Below are 25,871 nucleotides of genomic sequence, written 5' to 3'. Positions count from 1 at the left end.
AAGCTCACTTCGCCCTCGCGAATCATACCCCGGTGGCAAAACACTACCAACCCGGTCTCCCAAGAAATGGAACCACTCCCCGCTCAAGGTACACAATGTAACCCTCTGGCGGTAGCAATCAATAACAGCCCGGTATGACAATAACCAGTCCATACCCAAAATAACATCAAAACCCTTCATGGGCATGACAACAAACGGAAAAGGAAGCCTATAATCGGCGACCTCAATATCACATCCTCTAACACCCTGTTTCAGGATCAACTCACCGCCCAAAGGCGATACCACACAAATAGGAGATGCTAACTGTGCTAACTCCAATTCCAAAACAGATGCAAATGCAGCAGATACAAAAGAATGAGATGCACCCGTGTCTATCAACACATTAGCAACCGAGTTGCAAAACAGAAAAGTACCTCTCACTACTGATGGAGCTGGTACTAAATCCTGCGCGGTAACAGCATACACGCGCCCCGTAGGCCCCTGGTCTACCTGCTCACCTCTCGGAGCAAAAGACTGCTGCACAGACTGGGATGACGAAGCTCCCGGATTGGCCCTCGAGGCCTGCACAGACTGAGCTGGCTGAAAACCCTGCGTCTGCCTAGAACCAGACGCTCCCGAAGTGGCACTCAACTATGGGCAAAACCTCTTCATGTGCCCAGGTTGTCCACACTGATAACAAATCAAGAGCTGCCCCCTGCCCAAACTCTGACTATCCTGGCTCCTCTTGGAGCCTCTCTGGCCCTCATCCTCCTCCTGCATCATAAGCTCCATATGAGCTGCAGCGTCCACTAGGTGTCTATACTCTCGAATATAAGACCCACCAACTCTCAACTTGAGGCCCCGCCTCAACTTCCGCTCAAACTCATAACAACGGCGTTCCTCAGACGCCACCAGTTCAGGTGCAAACCTGGACAGACTGGTAAAAGTAGCCTCAAACTCGGCCACTGACAAGCCCTGCTGATTAAGCCGGCTAAACTGATCCCTCAGCTTTTCCCTAGCTACTGCAGACAAAAACCTCTCCTGAAAAGCATTCACAAATGCCTCCCAAGTCCCACCAACACGAGCTTTCTCGTATTTCCACCATTGACCCGCATCTCCCTTCAGTTGGAAAGATGCCAAGGTCACTTTCAGCGCTCCGTCCTCGATGCCAAGCATCTCAAACGTCTTCGTTGTCTGTTCGAGCCATTCATCTGCCTTAAGCGGCTCTTTAGGATCCCCAATAAACTCGTCCGGATTACACCGAAAGAACTCCCTCTTCAAGAAAGAAGGCCCTGCCTCAGCTGCCTGATTCCCAGCTCTAAGAATACCTAAAGCTCCTGCTATCTCTCTGGCCAAGGCACCCATAGCCTGCTGACCTACTGGCTCGGCCACATTGGCCTGCCCAACTCCCTCATGCACTGCCGGAATCTCACCCGGTAACGGTACTTCCTGCCTCGCAGGTCTACCACGCCTAGCACCTCTTCCTCGTCCTGACATCCTAATAAAGGTAACACAGAACGTTAGCACATTCATAGGTGTGCCGAAACTAAACACTCACGTCCTAATGCATGGACAAGTGTAATTCACTCCACATAAGCACACAAACACATAAGCACTTACGAATTTCATTTCCGGATAATGATAGTCCCGAGACGTCACTAGAGTTCCGGTTAGAAATAGCATTGATCAAGTGCTTTTCCAACAAGACTCCCAGAAACTCAAGGATCCAATCAACATCCCAGAAATTAAATCCCATACCCACATAGTCACATAAGCATGTTATCAAGTAAGCACATAGCATGTGATACTACATCTAAGTCTCTATCAAGCGAGACAAACCCATTGTGATACTAATCACTTCCCACGTACCCAAAGTATTCGAACCCGGTACGCTCTGATACCAAGTTGTAACGCCCTCAAAATAATAACAATAAACCCATCAGGTAAGACATGCATTTACATTTAAACTAACTGCATTCCTTTCATTCATTAGAATTCCATTACTTAAGTATTACATGTTAACCTCATAACAAAATGCCCTACGGGCTTACAGCTTTCCAAGTTAACACTTGGTTACAACAAAGAGTTCTAACTCGTTTACACATTAAGCCCTTGGCTTGAAATTACATGTAATACATCAAAGGTAAAACGACAAAACTATGCCCGCCACTAGCCTCCCAGCTATGTCCTTGGAGGTGGCATGCTTCCTGTACCTGAAAATGATATTCCCATATAGGGTGAGCCACAGCCCAGTAGAAATACACTAAACCAACCATGGACAATGACTAAAACATTAGCAATTGATAGTTGGTCAACACTGATACAATCACATAAATTATATATTTATGTCAATGACTTACAAGTCCCAATTACTTTTCATTTTCCCTTTTCAATAGATAAGCATGCTAGCTCTATCATCATTTCCACAGATATGTATAAAAACTATATCTCACATTCAGATAAGCATAAAAGCTATATCCACAATCTCAACAGATATGTATATCGACAATATCCACAGATAAGCATACAAGCTGTATCCACACTCTACAACAGATATGTATATCAACAATATCCACAGATAAGCATACAAGCTGTATCCACACTTCACTTCACAAAGATAAGCATATGAGCTCTATCTTCACTTCTCTAGACAAGCATATGAGCTCTGTCTACGGAGTACATCCCCTATCTCCTCCAAATACCTATCCGGTTTAGAGGTACATCCCCTATCTTCCCCTAAACCGCGGAGTACATCCCCTATCTCCTCCTCTACACATAACGTATATAAACACATTGGTTCTATATACCATCACACAATACACACAATTAATGTATTCTATCAACAGTCAAGTTCCATGACACGTTCCATTGATTAGTTTCCGTTTACCTAATCATCATGCATTGTCTACAACAATCTCGACTATCCTCCACCGATAGCCCAAAGCAGTTATTTCTAAAACAGAAAATAAATGCACAAATGGATATTCAATCAACATTTCATTTCCTCATTTCTTACCAATTAATTATCCCAATTAATTAAACAATATAATTAGGCCATTTTCCATAATTACCATTTCAACCCTTAGGTTCCATTTTCATCAATGATTCAACAATCATTCTATTTTTCTATGCCAAACATGCATCTAGGTTTATGATGAGTAAAACCCCAACTTTTGTAAAATTACACAAAAGCCCCAAACTTTCACAAATTTACCAAACCAAGCCCAACATCTCAAAATACCAAAATTTAAAGACAAAACCCATAGAGAGGAGTAGGTTATCCCTACCTCAAATTCGGAGCTCCAAGGGAGAAGAAGACAAAACTCAACGTGCTCCAAAACCCGAGATTTTCAGATTAAAATGAAGCCCTCGACGATCAACAACTTTTTTGTAAAGGCCAAAGGTGAGCAAATCACTCCTACTAGATCAAAACCTAGAGAGAAGGTAGTATCTAGAGAGAAAGACTCAACAATGGTGTTTTGGGAAAAGTAAGAGAGAGAAGAGAAAGTGAAAAAGTGATTTGAAAAGTCACAATTTCGGGATTTAAACCCAGTCTTCCGCTCGAGCTTAAAACACCCCGCTCGAGCGGCCACTCACAGACTTCCGCTCGAGCGGCCAACCTCCCGCTCGAGCGCAGAATGCACTCGCCCAGCACTTTTGCAGAACCAGGCCTCCGCTCGAGCTCCCAATCCCTACGCTCGAGCTCACAACACTGCACAACAAGATACTGGATGGATGTAATCTACGCTCGAGCGCCAAAACCTCCGCTCGAGCGTACAGGCCAAAATCTGGGCAACTAGTTTTGGTTTCTAAACTCAACCAACTTAAAACAAACCCGCTCAACACATCCTATAACTCAAATACAAAGTAAGAAAGGATGTAAACAAGATAATAAACAACTACCAACATCCACGGACACATGTCCGGATCACTATACAACAAGGGTAAACCCGGGATCGCTATAATAACCACTACATAAAGATCCTCATTTTACATATTATCATTACAAAGATGATCAAATCCTAGATTTAACGTTAATGGATAAACATAATGAAGAAGGAAGAAGATGAGTTGGTGGAAGAACAGAGAAGAATAGTGTCTAGGATTTGAATTTTTGAAGCATATAAAAAATATTATGATAAAATGATGACATGGCAGGATAATATTAGGTGTTGTAATACACTAATTATGATAATCTCTACATAAAGATCCTCATTTTACGTATTATCATTACAAAGATCATTCAAATCCTAGATTTTTTGTAGGATCAAGTGAGCACCATGTTGGGGATTGAGTGTTAAAAAAAGAACAGGAGCGTGCACGTATGATGGAGAAAGCTGGAATGAAAAACATTGTAAAATCATTGCTAGGGCTATTTTTGCTTCCACCATTGAGAAGTTTTGTCCAATACATATACGTGGACCCCCACTAAAAGGAATGAATGCGCCTGGGCCCTTTGTTGCCTTTGTAACTCCTTCAGAAAATCTTTCAGGCTTGAACTCTGATGCATCTTTGCCCCAAATTTCATGGTCATGATGGGTTGCAAGAATTGGCAACAAAAGTTCTACTCCAGGAGGTAGAACAAGTTCTCCTACCTTTGTCTTCTTGTGTATAGTTCGGCTAAGGACGACTGCTGGTGGGTATAACCTAAGAACCTCGTAGAGAATCATGGTCATCTGCAATACAAAGGTTGTAGGAAGATAAATAAAAAACAAAAGTTGTAGCACAGTTCTACTATGAACACAAAATCTTATCACAAACCTACACATAGAATGTGTATAGATGGACAAGATTTTTCAAAAATATTTATTTTATACTGTGCACGGCAACTGTTAGTATTACTCTAAAACTATACTATTGGTGAACTTTCAGAATTACATTTGTGCATTATATTTTTCATCTTTTTTATAAAATAAGAAAATGATGTGGCATTTCATCTAAAATAAAAATATGTAGAGCATGATAGGGAAAAAAACTGAGTAGACAGTTCTATAAATTTGAGTAAAAATCCAAAACTTGATTTGTGTAGAAAATACTCACAGTTTTGAGCTGATTTAATCCATCAGAGTCTGGCTTCTTGTCTCCAAACACTGCCAAAACCTCTTCTCTAGCTAGAGCTTGCCACTTTTGATACTTACTCAACAAGATCATTGTCCATACAAGCAAAGCTGATGTGGTCTCTTGCCCAGCAAGGTAGAATAGCTTGCACTCTTCAATCACCTCTTCTGTTGTCATTGTGATGTTCTTCTTGTTTCCTTTTTCTTGAATTTCTTTCAAATTTGTTTTCAATAGTATTCCCAATAAGTCATCATCTCCATCATTCTCCTTTATCATTCGCTCTCTTTTATTAATGATATTACTCAACAAATCTCCCACTTCACAATAGATTGCTTTCATCCTCATGTTTGTCTTTGTTGGTAGAAACCTGCATGCAATTAAGTAGATCTCATCAAAGAGATGAAGATGGGTTCTAGCCACAAATTTTGTAAAATCTTATTATTTTGTATTTTCTTTCTATTTTTAATTTCTGTGATCATGATAGAATTTCAGACATACCTCCAGCCTGGAATGTAAATTGATTGCATGAGTTGTATTGTAAGGCTAGTTTGTTCTTTTTGGAGTTGGAATATCCTTTTTCCTTCTTCATAATTACTACCAAATGCTGTTCGAGAAATCACGTCAGCTGTCAGATTATCGAGATAAGACCGTACATCAACCTCACATGACCCTTTTGTTGATGAGACTAACACTTCCCATTTGCTTATCATCTCACTGCAACTTGAGCACATAGCAGGAACCATATGCTACATAACAAACACCAAAGAAACTATTAAGCACGTCGATCATGGAAGTCAATTCTGGGTTGTTTCTTACTTTGAAAAGCAATTCCGAGGAAGAGAAACAGGTGAATGTTCAATCCATGATTTAAACACAGCTTAATTACCTTTAGCTTTTCTAGATGAAAGGCTGGATTGAGAAGGTTTCTGTGCATAACCCATTTGTCACCCTCCAACGATAGTACCCCACTCACTAGCAACCTTCCAAGCGGGTTTCTCCGTGGCTTTTGAAAGATTTCATAGTTAAACAATATCTCCTTTATCAGTTTAGGATTTGCAATGTTTACTCGTGGTATTGGGCCCATCCATTGAAAGTAATCTTTACCTGAAAGTTTTGGCCATTATTTGCCAAGGTGAGAAAAAAATGAAAGACTTGAATTTTAATGAAGGTATTCAATTCGAAATTAATTGGTACTAACTCGATGGACTCTTAGAATCCATGCTTAGGTGACATGTTGCTGGTTTCATGTTGAGGTTACACAAAGACGAAAAAAGAAAAAAATAAATTTGTCACTAAGATTTGGCCTTGAGACCACTTAAGATCTAGATTTGATAAACAACAATGATTCATCCTCCCTTTTCCCCCCACCCCCTTTGACCCCCCCTCTCTCTCATTAGTTACATTTTCTTTTTCTTTTTCTTTTTTTTCCTGCTCATCCAATCACCACCCGCCACGTGGCAAAGGGGGGTGAGGGGGTGACCCCCAAAAGGGGGTCCCAAGCATTATTCTTTGATAAAATGTCAGAATTATTGAATGTATTTAATTCAAATTTTACATTAGCTGGAGAGGCTTTCACTATATTAATCATTCCTAGATAAATTAGAGAGGGGACATTGATAATTAAAATATTGGAAAAATTACCAAAAAATAAAAAATACAAAAAATAATAATTTGATCCTTATAACAAAATATCTCTGAATTTTTAATTTTATTAATTTTTGATTTGATTTTTTAATTTAAATTATTAGTCTATTTTTATTAAGTAAAATTGATATATATATATATTTTTTTGATCAGTAAAGAAAAATTTCATTTAACAGTATGAAATTAAGAGTACAGGAAGATGGCATGCATCGAGAGAGATTCGGAAAGTACAAAATACCCCTACTACTGCTACTCGCATCCATACAACCAACCCCTTAGCCTCTCAATTTTTTTTTTAAATAAATACATAAAAAAGTTAAGAATGACTTAACAAGAAAATAAAGACATAAAAAATTGATATATATATATATATATATATGTATATATTAATCATTAGCTGGGTGTAGATAAAATGCTTAAAGTATTTTTTTTTTTTTTGAGTGTCTAAAATATATATATTTTTTCTGAAAATAGATAGATAGTTTATATTAAAAATAAATCAAAAACTTCGAATTTAAATTGATAAATTCAAAATTTATTTTGATACAATAATCAAACTTTGATTTTTTTTTTTAAATATTTTAAATACATCCTCTTCTAAGAAAACAAGAAATTTATTTTAAATTGACGCTTTTTTTTTTTTTTTTTTTTTCTCTTTTTCCTTCCCCTTCTCTTTTCTCTCTCAAACGGTTGAGAACCAAACTCTAACAAACAGAGGGCGAGAGAACGAGGAGAAGGGAAAACGGAGGAGGAAGAGGAAGAGAGGATGCCGGAGATGGCTTCGTCGGCTAAATGGGAAGCCGCCGGAGTGGGTTTGCAGTGTTGCATCTCTATAGAAAAGAAAGAAATGAAAAAAATCAGAACTAACTTCCTCTTCTTCTTCCTCTTATTCTTCCTCTACTCTCTCTCTCTAAAAATTACCAAACCCATCACAAAATTGAAGCAAACCTACTTTCTCTCTCTAAAAACTATTAAATCCACCACAAAATTGAACCAAATTCAACATGGGTTATTCAATTACCACTAACAAATAACATAAATCATTCAGATTCAACGCTCTGATTCTTGTTTCTTCAATTTCTTTCTTTCTTTTCTTTGATTTTTTTTATTTCTGTCTTTATGTTGTTTTTGGAGAGTTATTGATATGTATATGGATTTTGTTTTGAATAAACAGATTTAGAGGAAGAATGAAGGAGGGTGGTGTTGGGCAGGCCGAAGCTAGTAGGAGTGGAGAAGAGGAGGCTAAAGGATGGGTCTGAGAGAGTAGAGCGGAGAGAAAAATTCGAACCTTTCAAAGGTTAAAAATTCGAACTACAAAACTTTATTCCCTCGTCATTGAGTAAAAACCGAAAAAAAAAAAACTCGTACCATGAAGATGGACGCTATGATGGTGGGATGGTAGGACGCGTGGGATAATATCGTCTGAGGACGTGTCCATGGGTTTGGATATTGATTCCCTCGTCATTGACGTCATCTCTTTTGTGTCTCCATACAACACTTTGTATGGATTTCCCTTGAAACCTTGCTCTCTCAACCACTTCTCTAACTGCTTCGGCCTCAACCACACCCAGTTCACTACCCTCCATGCGCATGTTAGCAAAGTTACCAAAGCTATGGAGGTAACAATAGAGCTCACTGGTACTTCCATGTTGGAGGAGGAGTAGAAAGAGAGAACAAGACCACCACAAACTTTGTTATCCGGCAGATGTCCTACAATAGGTTGGTATATATTGGATAATAGGATGTTGCAGATATGGATTCTAAACCATTTGATCCACTGTCATCACTGTCCACAAAACAAACCAATTAATAGACAAGATAGTTTGAAGGAGTAAGGATCTTTTAGAGTTTTTTTTTTTTTTTAAATTTTTTAAAATGATGTTGTTGAGATTTAATGATAAATTACATTAATTTTTTAACATTAAATCTTAACTACACAATACATCATTTTAAAAAATTTTAAAAAAAAAACACTTTAAAACATCCTTGGTGATTTTGAAGCCCAAGGCTGTACCGTACTGGTGGTGCTCTTCTTTAATTATAAAAAATGTTAAAAATCTATCTCGACATAAAAATAAGGGTTTGGACTCTCGTCATCCAACTTATGAGGACGTTTGGGTTTGACGTGTTCATTTTGAATCGTTCTTTTTTCAAAAGAAAAATGCTTGGGAGTACTAATTATTGCTCCCACTAATTAGGTGGCAGTGGGTCCCGCCATTAATGATGTGATGTTTTGGTCTTGGAGTTGTGTTTTTTTTTTTTTTTTTTTACTTTTTTAATGTATTAGTGCTATTAGTGGTGATGTTTTTAGTGGGATGAATCATTGTTGTTTTCAAAATTCATTAAGTAAAATATTTATATAAAAAAATTAAAATAATCAAATATTAATTATTATACGTTTAAATTATATTTATTTTAAAAAAATAAATGACAAATATAATTTTAAAAATAATTATATTTAGTTATTAAAAATGATAAGAATCATAAAATAAAAAATTTTAAAATTTAGCTTAAAAATAATTGGTGGTATATTTATTTAAAGTTAGTGAATAGTGAGAGTTGGTTGATTCATTTTTTAAATATTTTTGTGAGTAACTTTTTAATTATATAATATTATTGTTTAATTATTAGTTAATGCAGTAAAGTTTGTTATTTAAAAATAATAATTAAAAAAAAAAGTATACAAATCCCGTTCTAAAATATATATATATATATATATATATAAATACCAAAATTTTCAATCACCGAAAATTTGGTGACTTTTTTGTTTTAGATAGGTAGTGGTGATTTCAATGATGGAGGTGTTTCACTGCTTGTAACACAGCCCTTATTTTAATATTTATATTATCTTCTACCATTCTTGCTGCATCTCACTCTATAATATGTATATATATGAGATGGAAAATCACGCGATTTGGCCGTCACGCTCTTCTGCAGCAGCAACTCCGCCTATGGGGGTGGCAAGACAGTGGTTTCAAATCCGATTTTGGTAAGATCTTGTTCATTTGAGTAGATTTGATGAATATTTTAGTGTTTTATTTGAATATGATATCTTTTACAAGACTTTCTTATGGAATACTTATTAAAATGATTTGGGGTTCCGGATCATCAACACTAATTTCTCATTTTATATTATGAATCACGCATTTGGTTAGAGATTTGGATAACTTTATCATGAACATGTACTTTTAAAAGACAGAAAAAACAAAATTTGATCAAATAATTTTTTTGAACAGTAGATATGATCTATTCAAAATGAGAAAGAAATTGCAACAGATAGACAGAGAAGAAAGATTTGAACATATAGAAAAAAAATTTGAGCATATAATCAAATTTGGTCAAATATTTGAACATATATGGGAAAAAAATTAAACAGATAATCAAAAAAATTGAACAGATAGAATTTTATTTGGACAAATATTTAAACAAATAAGAAAAATTTGAATTGAAAAGATTAAAAAAATTAAACAGATAGGAAATTTTTTTGAACAAATAGAAAAAATTTTGAACAGAAAGGGAAATTTTTTGAACAAATAGGAAAAAAATTTGACTAGACAAGAAAAAAAATTGAACAGATAGTTAACAAAAGTCAACAAATAAAAAAAAAACAACAGATAAATTAAGAGATAAAATTAGAAACAAAATATCTATCAAAACAAATAAAAGGACTTATCACTAAACTATTTCATAAATGATGAACCTCTCACCAACAAAAAAATATCCACTGTGTAACGCCCTCAAAATAATAATATTAAAACCCATCATCATAGACATGCATTGGTATAATAGATATCAACCATTCCTATTCATCAGAGTAATTCTTACAACTGTATTACATGTTAACAACAAAAGCAAATGCCCTATGGGCTTACAGCTTTTCAAGTTAACACTTGGTTACAAAAGGAAGAGTACTAACTCAATACATATAAAGCCTTTGGCTTGAATTTACATGTAATACACCAAAAGAATATAAACAAAACAATCCGCCTGCCTCTAGCCTCCCAAGCTATGTCCTTGGAGGTGGCATGCTACCTGTACCTGAAAATGATGTCCCATAAAGGGTGAGCCAAAGCCCAGTAGAGATATGCTAAACACAGTATGAGCAATAACTAAGACATTAGCAATTGATAAATGTTCAATTTCCATAAACCAATTCATAATCCATTTCCATTTCATGACCATATGTTCATGTTTCATTTCAGTTTCCATTTCTTATCAATTTCACATTTTTCATCAACGGCTCAGAACCTGGCCAACCACTTATATGAGACAGAGACTCATATTAAACATCTCCCATTTATACAACAGATAAACATACTAATTGTATCAACATCTCAACAGATAAGCATACAAGCTATATCCACATTTCAACGGATATGCATATTAGCTATATCAACACTTCCAATGACAAGCATATGAGCTGTATCAACACATTTTCTGACAAGCATATGAGCTGTATCAGTGGAGTCCATCCCCTATCTCCTCCCAAACAACATCCGGTTTAGAGGTCCATCCCCTATCTTCCCTTATACCGTGGAGTACATCCCCTATCTCTTGCCACACACACAATGTATATATACACAAAGGTCATATACACAATCAATCAATACATAACGTTAATGTATTCTGTCAACCGTCATACTCTATGGCATATCCAATTGATTAGTTTTAGTTTGCCTAATCATCATGCATTGTCTACAACAATCAAAACTACCCTCCACCGGTAGCCCAAGCAATTATTTCTAAACAGATAATAAAAGCTCCAACAGATAAAATATTAATGTTTTCAAAGTGAGCGATTAGCAAATCTAACTCCACTATTCAACCATATAGTGACGCAATTCCATTATTTCTAATTCAATTCCATATAACTACAATTTTTTCAAATTAATTATACCAATTAATTTATTCAACAACTTGGGGTATTCTACCCCATTTCCCAATATTGGCCCAATGGCCTATATATCAACAACCAACAACAAAATCATTATTTTGAAACCCGAAATACATATTTTTGAATCAAAATAACAAAAGCCCATTTTCAACATTTTCAAACCCTAATTTCCCAAAATCAACCATTTAAAAAAATATCCAAATATCTAGGTCAAAACCCATAGTTGTGAGTAGGAATCCCTACCTCAAAAGATGACACCCAAAGAAGAAGGTGGCGAAAACGAAGTTGCTCCAAACCACGAGCTTCTCGGATCAAAAGATAGCCCTCGACGATCAACAACCTTTTTGTAAAGGCCAAAGGTGAGGAAAGCACCCTAGCTAGATCAATACTTAGAGAGAAGTCAAGGTTTTAGAGAGAGAGGCTCTCAAATGGCTTTTTCGGAAAAGTAAGAGAGAGAAAGGATGAGAAAAAGTGATTTAAAACTGCCTCACAACCAACTGATATACGACATTCCCGCTCGAGCGGAAAACACAACGCTCGAGCGTTAAGAACAAAAACTAGGTCCGCTCGAGCGCCAAGTCACAAGAATAAAGCACATCCGCTCGAGCGCGAAAACCAGTCCGCTCGAGCGTAGATTTCTCCCTCCCAGAACTTATACCCAGAAAGTGCTACCCGCTCGAGCGTAAAAATCACACCTGCAGAAGTTTTGCAAGGACACGAAATATTGGGGTATGCAATCCTCGCTCGAGCGGACCGCCTAAAAACTGGGCAACAAGGAATTGAAACCAAGGCCTAACCAACCTGTAACAACTCTGCCCAAAACATTCTAAAACTCAATCAAGCGGAATTAAAGGACGATAACAAGATAGATACAACTACCAACTTCACGGAACTGAGTCCGGAATACAACAGAACAGTAAAGGGACAACCGGGATCGCTATACACTGGATCTAATGTCTTAAACAATTACTAGAGTAAACTTTTCAACAATTTTCTCTAAATAAAAAGCAACACTTACACAACACTCTGTTTTCAATTATATATAGGGAATGGCTTGTTTCCAATTAAAATGTCAACTAGATCAGATAGTTGAGGTTTCTGACGAGTAAGAGTCATTAAACAAAAGACTCTTACCAGTCAGAGACTTTAAAAAAATTCGACTGGACTATATTTTCATAAACTTTTACTGGTAAGAGTTTTCCGTTTAATGACTCTTATCGATCAAAAATCCTAATTGTCTGATATACTTAACTTTTAACTGGAGACAAACCAAATATATATATATATATGTAAACCTCTGGCATTCTAGAGGCACATAAATTGACTTATGGGTTTGCTTGTTTTCAGAGGTAGAATGGAGAGTTTGTAGTGAGATGATTAATAATAAGGGAAAAATAGTGAGAGAATTAAGTAAAATAATGTTTGTTTTGATGATAGTTGTTGGTGTAGGGATTGTTAAATCATTTTTATATAAAATAATAAAACAAATTAAAAATTACAAAAATATTAAACATTAATGTTATAAAAAATGCCTAACATGTAAAAATAAAAAATAAAATAAAACAAATAAAATTATGATTTTTACTTATCAAAAAAATACAAAAAATTAAATATTAATATCCAAAAAAAATGCCCAACATGTAAAAAATAAAAATAAAAATAAAAAAATAGTCCGGCGAACTATTTTCTAATACCATGTCCCAAGCCTCCTTCTTAATCCCCTCCCCAAAATCCATCCTAATGGAGGGTATTATAAATCTCCTCTCCATCTCTCAAAACAAACGCAATATTAGTGGGTCTCACCTCACACTACAAGAAATGTCACTTTTGGCTACCAAAATATTGGTCGCCAAAAGTCACTTATTTAGTCGCCAAAATGAATTAGCGACCAAAATTTTTCGTCGCTAAGCTCGTCGCCTTTACCCTGTCGGCGATAGTATTGGCGACTAAAATCTGTTTGGTCGCCGAAAGTGTACACATTTGGCTACTAAATTGGCTTTAGTCGGCAAAAGTTATGTTTCCCCTACTAAAATAATTGGTCGCCAATAATCAGCATTTGGCTACGACTTTGAGTTTAGTCGGCAAAATATATGTTTCTGCCACTAAAGAATTGGTCGCGGAATTAGGCTTTTTGGCTACCAACCTGTGGTGGTCGGGGAAGGTTCACTTTTAGCTACTAAAAAATTGGTCGCCGAAAGTGTATATTTGGCTACTACTTTGAGTTTAGTCGGCAAAAGGTCTGTTTCTGCCACTAAAGTATTAGTCACTAAAAGTGCTACCATAATTTAAGAATAACTATTAGAGACCAAACATTTTTGTCACCAATTGTATCCATTATTTTTAGTGACTAAGTAATTTTTGTCATTGTTACTTTTGCCCACTAAAAGTTTTGTAGCCAAAAGCCTGCTCACATTCACTTCTTCATTTTTTGCCACCAAACATTTTAGTCGCCAAATGACACCATATTTTTTCCGTGACTAAAAAATTTAGTAGCCAATACTTTCTTTATCTCTTTCTCAATTGTTTTAGCTACTAATTATTTGGTCGCAAAAAATTAATGGGTTATGTTTTTGCTACTAAATTCTTAGTCACCAAAACATTTGATTACATATTTAGCCACCAAAACATTTGGTGGCCAAATACGTTAACATTTTTTTTTTAATTAAAATATTTGGTGCACTTGTATCCATTATTAATCAGCATTCCTGTATCCATCAACAGTAAATATGTTATGAAGCATTCAACAACAATTACACACATTTCAGTTCCAACCATCCAAAAAATTAATATTGAACATCCACTTATATATATATATATATATATATATTACAAATTTCATAAGAACCAAGTCTAAGCCCACGTCAATAATTTAATTCAATACATAATACTGGAATAACCAAATTCTTTGTGCACCTACAACTTTTGTACCACAACAAAAATTATATTATGTACCACGTGCTATGTTAATTGCTACCAACAAAAATTTTTTTACAAACCACTACATATACGGATAGAGATATGAAAAAAATGCCCTCCCGTACTTGTCAACAAAAAACATATCCACATTTGTATGTCCAAAAACATCTGCAAAAAAGGGGGAAAAAATCATTAGTTCGGTGCATGTAATGGCACTTCTGGACGACATATATATATCGTAATAATTTCAAACATTAAAAGACAAGGACAGTGATATCTATTAACTAATGCAAGACATCCAAACATGAACTCATCATGAGTTCTTGTTTTAGCTTTTTTATCTCTAAATCTATCGAAGTAAATTTTAGTACTTAAATGTGAAAGTAAATTGTGTAGGTATTATGAAATTACCAAAATTTTGACTAAGTTTATGACATTTTCAACTCTAATTCCCAACGTAGGCGTGCTATTTACGTACCGTCTGTCCCTACATGTCACATTTATCACCGGGAAGCTTCCCGTTATCAGAAAACAGTGTTTTGGGGGATGCTTTGCATTTTCGCCCCCCGAACCCCTTTTTTCGACTAAGTTTATAACATTTTCAACTCTAATTCCCAACGTAGGCGTGCTATTTACATACTGTCTATCCCTACATGTCACATTTATCACCGGGAAGCTTCCCGTTATGAGAAAATAGTGTTTCGGGGGCTATTTCGCATTTTCGCCCCCCGAACCCCTTTTTTCGTCTAAGTTTATGACTTTTTCAACTCTAAATCCCAACGTATGTGTCCTATTTACGTACCATCTGTCCCAACGTGTCACTTTTGTCACCGGGAAGGTTACCATTACTTTTAAACACATATTCGAGTTACTATTCAAAATACCACTGTTGAAGTTTACATGTTACTCTAAACGAAGATTGAAAATCGCTATGTTTTTTTAACATGTTTCTACTATAGTTAATCTTAATCAAGTACATATTTTAAATACAAGTTCATTGTTAAGAAAACTCAATACCAAACTCTAGTAACTACACAAGAAATCATTAACCCCAAATAACTCACAAGTTGATGACATTTTCAACTCTTCAAGCGAACATATTTAAACAAAGTAAGTGTGACATTAATGAAATTGTTCTTACCAAAAAACAAACGTCGGATGCCCAACTTAGATTCCCAAGAGTTGTGACAGTTTGGCGACTACGTTATTGAGATGCTCGACCTTTGTATTTGTCTCGTCCCTTGCCTTTTGTCCCTCCTCCCGCTCTTTCAACATCTCATTGGATAATTGAATGCGCTCCTCTCGTTCTTTCAACAGCTCATTGTAACATCTCTCGCGCTCCTCTTGCTCTTTCATTAACTCGTCATGATCCTTTTGCCGCTCCTCACGAAGTGCCTCCACCTCAGCTCGCATTGCCTCCATGTCCTTATCGTGTGCTCGTGTTGCAAATATGGTAGACGGTTGTGGGCCACTCCCAAATCCAAGCAAGTACCTTCTCTTCTGTCCAAGCACTTGCCTTGAAATCTCCTCTTGTGTCAATGGCGTCCCCGACTCGATGGCAGCCGCTTGTACATTGACCATCTCTTGCTGTCATTTCAAATAAATAAGGGTTAAAAAACTTTGGCAACATATATGTATTATTGGGTACTAAGTACAAGAAAATATTGAATACATATATTTCCTTGTCACATACTTACATGCAGCTCACGGCATTTCGGATGGATCCAGTCATTTGTTTTCTTTGAAGTGTGGCTGTCCTCATAGAACTTTGGGAAATCCAACTCTCCATCTTTTGCTACCTGTTAACACATCAATGTATAAATCAATGACACTTTATGCACCAAACAGACAAATTTCCATGAACAGATTTTTAAACAAATTGCTGGACAGATTGGGAGACAGATTTGGAGACAGATTTTTAGACAGATTTTCTGCCAGATTTGCAGCCAGATTCGAATTCAAAGAGATTATCATTAACAGATTTATATGAGCTATGCTACTAGACTAATGATTGGGTGTTATTCTTAAGTATGAGATGATCTTTTCCTTATGGGCCAATTGAATATGGTGTTATTCTTAAGATATTTAGACTGTAGTACTTAGCACCAAAGTTTGTCTTTCTCACTAAGAATTTTCCATCCCAGTTTAATGAGAAGGGATACATTGTGATCTTTAGCTTTTCTAATACCTAGTCCCCCTTCAACTTTTGTTTTACACACATTATCCCAACACAGCAAATGAACTTTCTTCCTGCTATCAGTGTCCCTCTAGAGAAAATTTATGTTCAATCTGTCAATATCATTACAAAGGCTCCTAGGAAGTTCCATAGTTTGCATGTTGTAACTGGGAATAATTGAGGTCACAGATATGAGAGTGGTTCTACCAGCAAGAGATAGATTTCTAGCTTTCCACCCTGAGAGTCTAGTCTTCATCTTTTCTATGATCTCATTGAACATGGTCTTGTTAACTCTTTTATGGAGAAGTAGGGATCCCAGGTATGTGTGTAGGAGAACATAACATTTTTCATATCCAAACAACATATAATGGATTCAAGTTTAAAAAAAAATCGAACTCACCATAGCAGCCATTGCGATAGGAAATGTGCGAGACCCATTGGTATGATTGTACGGCAATTGACTCCTATTACTCTTGCCAGCTTTTGACCGTTTCTAAAAATAAGTCAAGCAGATAAACAATTTTTTTGTCAATATTAAGGCATATCACATTTTCATATAGATGTATGTACTCTATCTAGTCTATTATTTTACCTGGTGAGATGCATCTTGCCATGCCACATCGATCAAATGCTTCCAATTATCTAAACTCACCCCTACCGGCGGATGACCATAGATCTCATCACGTGGAAGTCCTTCTAACAATTCAAACTCTTGCTTCAAGGTGTACCTCCAATCTTTGTACAACCCATAGGCCTTCTTATTCACAATCTCCTGTGCTTGTAAGTCACTGTGGAAATCGTCTCCAATTTGAAACTTGTCCTACATGAAAAACAAATTGAAATAGTAATCATTACATATTAGTCTTTCTTATTACTCACATAATACAATTACATATTGTGGACAAGTAATATTAGTTACAAGAACTCCTTGGATGACGGCAGCTTTTGTAGTCTCATCAAGATCCAGCCATGACTTCACATCTTTCAAAGGGCACAAGGTTCTAATTTGAATTCCTAACTCGTTAGTTGCTGGAGTGGCATACTTGCCAGTCATTGCATTCAACCCACGATCGATGTGAACATAACATTTTTCCCCTTTGTTGGCTCTAATTATTTTTTGTATGCCCTTGCCAAGTGTCGGTCCACGTACACGTAGGGGCTTCGAAGTCCCTGTTAACAACATAACATCATGAAAATTGCCTAAAATTTGGCTACAAAAAAACAATGGCAATGGCATGTGGTAATTGACAAATTTTATACACTTTATTCTTACCTACGCCACTCGGTTGCGTTTCGGATGGGGCTTGCGTCTCATCAGAATCAACCATTGGTTGGCTAGTGACATGATGAGATGGTCCCACATTTGATCGGACGGGTAGAACAGGAGACAGAGCAACGGGTGATCCTAAAGGAATAGCAGCTGGCGAATCTGTTTCTGGCTGCGTGAGTGTCTTCTTCCGAAGCCGACCAGTCTTTAAGCCAGGAACCATTTTCCAATCTGCAATAACATAAGTAACACTATATACATGAACTAGACAAAAATAAGTCCGCTTGATTATTGCAGACAAAAATAATACATGAACTATACAATAACACAAGTAACACCATTTTCCATTTTCCAATATGCCATGATATGCCTGCTTTAGTTAGTTTGGACAAAAAATAATTTTGAAGGCATGAACTAACTCAACTAATTTAGAAACTGAGAAGTTCATTAAAAGCACCCCCAAATTCATACAGATACAAGGATGAGCTAGAGCTCAGGCAAAGTTCCATCCTCTGGTACTATCTTGCAATGCATTGCATTTGATTGCATCAACTACGCCAACCAATAAAAACTGAAAAAGAAAATACATTGCCTACCTAAAGTAAGCTCTAAAAAAACCTGCACTTCTCAACATATCTAAAGCATATGATTCATGAAAATCTAGTATTCACAACTGCAGAGGAAAGATCAAAGTACAATTCAAGTAACTAAACTACCTCAACAGATATTCAGCGGCTTTGGCTCCTGTATCTTTTGAAATTAGGTAATCAAGAAGCACTTGATGATCATAGTGTAACTGCAAACAAGTTAGGAGTGCATGTATTACTTTATTTAATAACTTCGCCTGGTAAGTGAAGAATAGAACATAAAGGCATTTTCTTTGTATCAACGAAATAAAAGTATATACATTGGGATAAGAAGTCTTAATTGTTCCCATTATCTATAAATATTGAACTTGCCTCTGCAAGAAAAAGATGGAATAGATGCTATCTTCAAAATTAATAGTCTCCTGCTAAACCTGTCACAGTATGGGTGAGACGGACCAGTTTATCCTAATATCAGCTCAAATTGCCATTCCTAGTTTTTCCTAGCCACATTCAAAGAGTAGAAACTGTTAATTTAGTGGAGGGGTTTAGTATCCTAAGCGTAGAACAGCCCATTAGTTTGGTGCTGATGCTATTTCTCGCATAATTTGGTTTTGATGTCCAAGAATTTATTAGTCTTCGACATAAAATTATTCTATCATCAAGAAGGCAACAGTGGCTGTGGCGGAGATCAGAAAAGCAAAAGGAAGCAGTATCAAAGCAAGCAAGATTGAACCACAAGTCATGTCAAACATAGTGATTACATGATTCTACTCGCATGTAGGACATCAAAAACCAAAGCCCACACTAAATAAAATGAACATGAGAATAATATTAAGCTTAATCTTCTTTCCCTTTTCTTACAGACATGATTACAAAAAGACAAACCTCTAAATACAAAAAATGACTAGTTGGATCACCAGATGAAGACATAACACATGGAAGTAATAAGTTAAGCAAAAGAATGGAAGGAAATCAAAAAAAAATTCCAGATAGGATGGTCCAAAGGAACTTGCCAAAGCTGTAACCATAAGTAGCCATTAAGGCTTTATTGACAATAATAATTCCAACAGAAGTGACGACATTGAACATCCATGCAGCAACATCAACAATTGCTTTTTGATTTCCTTTGCTAGCTGGAGACATCGTCATCTACTGTTTCCAATGTATCACCAGAAACTTTACTGTTCAGTCTTAAGCAAAAGAAATATATGTTGGGATATCAAAGATGAATAGTTTTCTATGTTTTACACAAACAAAATTTCTAGAGATAACCAAGATTAGAATTGTTGGAAGGCTTGACATGTATTATTGGGCCTCTTTCCTAACAGCTTAAGCTTTTGGAATTAGTGGATATGTAACATTGTATCATAGCTCAGTTTCGAGGACATCTTGTGTTCAAGTCCCTCTGTCTAGATTTTTGTTCCCTGTTTACATTTTGTTTCTCTTTAAGTTTGGATGATTGCAACTCCATGTGCAAGACAGAGTTGCATGTGAACAGGGTATTGGAGAGTTTGATATGCATTGTTGGGGTTCTTTCCTAACAGCTTAAACTTTTTGGAATGGTGCTTAATTAAGAAGAACAAAGTAAAATCTTCATTTATTCATATAGAAAAGAAAGACAAACTAACAGAAATTATTATGCTGATAGGAAAACAAATTTCAGCAAGATTACTAGAATAACTTAAAAACAATGAAGGTGATGAAACTAAAAGTGCAGAAACCTGTCCCAATCATTTACAAGCAAAAAGCGTTTCAAGATATCACAAAAGAAAGTAAATTCAGTAAGAAGCAAAAGTAGTCATTATCATTAAGCAAGTTGAACTTATAACTCATAACCTATACTTCACACATACTAAAGTAGAAAAGAATCTCAAAGGAAACAATATATAGATTTTGTTCAAAGTGATTATGCCTCACCTCAAAGGGTGTAAATGACTAGTCCCACTCTTTCACCTTCAGTTATCCCTTGAGCACCATTCACCTAATAATCCAACTGTCCAAAATGAGCATCCCCATAATAGCAGTACTAAACCTCACAAACTAACTAGCTCCTTCACAAACCTCACAATCCAACTTTCCATGGAATATTTTTTTTCATCAGGAACAACTCAAGCCATCTATACCTCACTAGGTACAAAAGTAGTCAATTTTAACAATGACCCCATAACTTTTTCCAAAATTATTCTGATTTCATTCAAGCTCTAATAAATGGCCCAAAACTCTTTCTGCCAATCAATCACTTCATTGTTTGTAATATAATCAGATCAGAATAATAAAACTCTTCACATACAACACTTGGAGTTACTAACATTTGGGAAAGATAAATTGAATTATTCAAATTGTATATAAGAGGGTAAATAGGACTGGAAGATAATGAAATATAACTCTCCAAACAGGCCACTCTCTTGGGATATTTGTTTCAATCCACTAGTAGTGGTAAAATAGATATAAGAGGGTAAATAGGACTGGAAGATAATGAAAGAGAACTCCCCAAACAGGCCACTCTCATGGGCTATTTGACTCAATCCACAGTAGTGGTAAAATACACATCCTTACAGAATAAAAATACAATAATTGGCATCAAATAACCTTACTGTTATTTTTCTTCATGCTAGAATGTCATCATTACAAAATCATAATAAAATGCTACAGGATCATGTATTTGACCTGAAATAATACAAGGCTTTCTTCGATTGAACTCTGTTATTTTATTACTATTCAAGATTTTTGTAAATATTTTGTAATTAAAAGTAAAAATCATGATCTCCAATGTAACTTGTGAATATGACATATCACAATGTATATTAACAAACAACCCTTTTAACACCAAAACAATATGAAGATCAACCTTCAAACCTAGTAGCATGCAGAACATTTTAGAAAAATGAGAAAGTAGGAAAAGAACAAGCAAAGACAACATGACTCTAGTGTCAACCAAGCAACAAAATTGCGTTTCTTTTCCATCAAAACAACCAAAATGTTTCAATTTAATGGGACCCCAACACGAAACAAGATGGGAAGACAGAAAATCAAATGTAAACAACCAAACAGAACACTGGTTTTTGAATACCCATTGTATTGCCTTGTATAATTGAGAGCTATAATCCCTGGTAGTTACACCTTATACTAACTTAAATCACTGGTGATATTTGAACAAAAATAAAGCAATGCAAAATATAACATGCAAGCCCTTCAGGCACAGCACCTTCTGCCTAACTTTGCCTTAAGTAGTCGCGAACCTTAAGCACACCAAGCTCGGCCTTCTTTATGTTGCCTCGCCTAGCCACGCGGAAGGTGCTGGGCTAGTGCTTGGCTGCATTTTGCAACTAGGAGCACGCCTAAGCATGACTTTTATTACAATGAAACAGGTTAAGAGTTAAGCATGACTTTTATACCACTTAAACTCAGATTTGTTTTCTTAACAAGAGAAGAATGTCAAAGCCATAGGCTTTTTGACGCTCACAAATCAGAATAGCGAGGGAGGGCCAATTGGAGAAGATGATGGACGAAGGAGGCTGCAATGGTTGACGACAAGGCTATAAAGGTGACGGAGCATTTTACAAATAGCATACTTACCGTGGGAAGTTAAAACTCCAAAATCCTATCCATGCAAGTTTAAGTACTACTAGTCCTGCACTAATAGTGGCCACAAACATATATTATAATATGTGACCTAAAGCAGCTAATAATTAATATCCATTAAAAAAAAAAGTCACCAACCTGAATGACAATCCTGTGCTACAGGATTACCATTAGGGGTAACTCCACAGAGTAGACCAGCAAGCTCTAGCAAGCAGCCTGGTTTTGGGCAGTTGGCAATGATGTATTTACCGACAATGAGAAAAGCGAGTGCAAACACCATAGAAAAGAAATTTTTAATTAACAAAGTTAAAATCCCTCATCTTGTTGGACAGTACAGGTTTGTAGGAAAGACTTGGATGTGAAACAAAAGTAAGAGGATGTCAACTTCGGGTACAAATCAATTGAGCCAAAGAGTTGTTTGGTGCAGAAAATCCCTATTCATAAGTCCAAGATAAGCATCCCTTGTACAGTAATATGATTATACAAGTATATTTCAAATTACCACGTTGTCATGCAAAATGAAATGTTCCATTCTTCACACCTAACTGTTGGTATTAATATAAAAAACTACCCATGGTACATATCAGCGGTTCACCCCTAACTGTTAGTGTTAACATAAAAAATACCCAAGCTACATAATAGCAGCTGATCAGAGGATGACTGGATCTTCACTAGCAAACAATTTCCTTTAGCAATCAATATGCCTTAGTTAGTTGAAAAATTTATGTTAGAAAAGCAAACTAACCTCACATTGCCTACAACAGAAAACATTATTGTCATGTAAGATTGATGATCCACCATTTAACCCATAGAAAAATGCATTGCCACAGTCCAAACCAAATTAAAATTAAGGCTTGTGTCCTATTCAAGTGAGATAGACTACATAAATCATTTTTCACTATTCTACTCTATCAATGTTTGTATACTTGATTAATTAAACAAATTCACATGGATTACATAATATGCCAAAAGTACTCTTTCACTTGAGCTAACATATGTTAAAAAATGCCATATGTTAAAAAATGGGTAATACTAGAATGAAGACGTGATGGGTCATATGTTAAAAAATGCCAATTTGATGCAACCGTCCATATAAATTATAATAACAAGTGAAAAGAGTTCATTCACAAATGAAAGGGAAAAAAAAGTTTATTATCAAACAAACCAGATCTTGTTCTGATAGAAACCATTCAGAACCTGATTTAAATCACCCCATTCAGATTACCAAAAATAAATTTCCAATAAACTGAATTAAATATTCTGATCAGCAAGAACATAATGAATTTTTATGGAAAAAATTCCATAGCATTGCGAAAGAGATGCGGCAACTGGCAATATAGGAGATGATTAATAAAATATGAATGCATCTCCGAAAGACTTTAGAGAACATCAAGGAAGATATATTTCTCATAAGCAAAAAGATCAATAATTGCACCCAGTCTTAAATGCACTAGAGGGAAAAGTAAGAAATGCGACCCATGATTTAAAACCCCAAAAATATTAAAAATAAGGTCAAGGACAAAGGATGAATGTAGCTGATCACAAGTACATAGGAAATAAAATCCATTTAATCTGAAGAAAATCTTTACTCAAAACCATAAAAATTCCAAAAGCAAAAATAAGGTCAAGGACAAGGTTTGGACCTATATTAAGTACCTCAACATTGTTACAAGGCATCCAAAAGCAACGAGCAGCTAGTATATTTAGTCAAAACCATAAAAATTCCTCTTTTATATGTACTACTACTACAAGACTTTGCCCTAGTTTATGTAGCAAATGGGTTGATTCACCCCAAGCATTGCCCTAATTTTTCATTTGAATCACATTTCAATAACAATGCCCTAATTGAGGGCATTTCGTACTTCATATTCTGTGTGTTTTGACACACACACACACACATATATATATATATGTATGTATGTGTGTGTGTGTAAACAGAGCCAGATAGAAACTGAGGCAAATCGAGAGGGAGATACAGAGAGAGGGAGAGACAGATGCGAAATTCAAACATACCTGGGAGGGAGTTCGGGGGATGATCCAGTTCGGGGGAGTTGGGGCGATGGAGACTATTCCTGTACAGAAAAGGGCAGAGGCGTGAGTGTACATATGATTTGGGAAAAGAATCGAGTATATATGGAATCAATGTTGTGAATATATGATTCGTGTGTGTGTGTAAACAGAGAGAGAGAGAGAAAGAGGGAAACCGAAAGGCCGTGTGAGATGTTTAAGAAATGGAGAGGGAGATACAGAGAGAGAGAGAGGAAGATACCTGGGAGGGAGTGCGAGGGATGATACAACAAGTCTTGCGATGGAGACAGAGCAGTGATAGAGGCGGGAGTGCGAGAGGGAGGGAACTGGGATCCTTTTGCAATGCAAATAGAAGAAGAAGTAATATTCCCTCCACAATTTCGTGGGACGTTTGGCGACCAAAATGAAATTAGTCGCCGAAACTAATTAATTCTAAAACAAACTTCTGGCGACCAAAATTTTGGTCGCGAAAGGTAAAAAAGTGACATTTTTTTTTTTTTGTTTTCATTCGACAAAACAAATCGAAAAATTATAATTTTGTTCTAAAATTTCAAAAAAAATTCAGTAAAGAAAAAAAATAACAAAAAAAATAGTAAATATTTGTTGCTTATTTTGAATTTTTAAAACATATATATTTGTTAGATTCGGCTCGAAAAAGAGATTATCTTAAAATAGGTGTTTTTTTAGATGTTGCCCAATGATTCATGTGATAGAAAAATAAAATTAAAAATATTAATTGATTATCTTAAAAGAAAATAGAAGTAAATGTTACAAAGTTTGTAACATTAATGTTTTAAAAATCGAACCGGTGAGCAAATCGAACCGTAACATAACAAATATATTAAAATTATATTTAAATAAAAATATAAGTAATAAAATTTTAAATTATAAATGTTAAATTATCTTAAATATTTGTCCTAATATTTTTTTTCAAAATACATAATTTCAAAATTTCAAAATTTTTTCAAATACATAATTTCAAAATTTTCCCTATAATTCAATATTGTAAATATTTTTTTAAAAGACTAATACTATACAAATAGAAAAATTTATTGTGAATTTCTTATTTTAAAATAAATTAATATAAAAAACAAATTTATTTATAATAATCGTATTACCGCATTATTGTCAAAATTTATTTATTTATTTTAAATTTTTTTTGGGGGGGTATGAATTAGAATAGAGATGAGATTGAGAAGTTTTTTTTCTTCCACAGGAGCCTTCAAATTGGTCCCAGATTTGAAACGGTCAACTGTGATCAAGATCTTGTCTGCTTTTGTCTTCCCAACTCTGTAATTCACTTCTTTACATATATATATATATATATATATATATATAGGTCGATTGATATATACATATATATATATATACACACATTTCTAGAGACACATGATTTTCATTTTTCTTCTTTTTTCTCTTCTCCAGGATCCCCAAATTCCTCATACATATACTCACACATTTGCAGAGATATATTAATAGTGAAACTCACAACTGTTATGTTGCTGATAAAATCCACCCTTGTTCTGAGAGGATTTATGAAATGCTGCATGAACTCTTTCTACCGATGAAGGGAGACACTAATTTTACAGATTTTGAATATTTTATGTAATCAGTACACTGCATTGTGCGTAAGTTATGTGGTGGTGCAACGAACGGAGTGACTTCAAATATAAGAATATTTGAGATTAAAGAAAATTGACTTATTATCTTCTTTAATTCAAACTGTCATCATCAAAATTA

The 25,871-nt window shown here is 35.4% G+C and overlaps 1 protein-coding gene across 1 annotated transcript; it reads right to left on the bottom strand.

Moving 5' to 3' along the window:
• Positions 1–4,090: 4,090 nt before the first annotated feature.
• LOC114289356 (cytochrome P450 CYP72A219) lies at positions 4,091–8,757 on the bottom strand. Its single transcript, XM_082884101.1, has 5 exons — positions 8,050–8,757; positions 5,924–6,141; positions 5,536–5,783; positions 5,020–5,404; positions 4,091–4,655 (listed from the first exon to the last, which is right to left on the bottom strand). Exons 1-5 carry the CDS (start codon positions 8,327–8,329, stop codon positions 4,230–4,232), a joined length of 1,557 nt encoding a protein of 518 aa, XP_082740227.1. The 5' UTR covers positions 8,330–8,757; the 3' UTR covers positions 4,091–4,229.
• Positions 8,758–25,871: the final 17,114 nt, after the last annotated feature.

Source organism: Camellia sinensis, chromosome 8 (genome assembly GCF_055761805.1).
Source record: "Camellia sinensis isolate YWXY chromosome 8, ASM5576180v1, whole genome shotgun sequence".
Lineage (NCBI taxonomy): Eukaryota > Viridiplantae > Streptophyta > Magnoliopsida > Ericales > Theaceae > Camellia > Camellia sinensis.
This window is presented reverse-complemented; position numbering and strand designations above follow the sequence as displayed.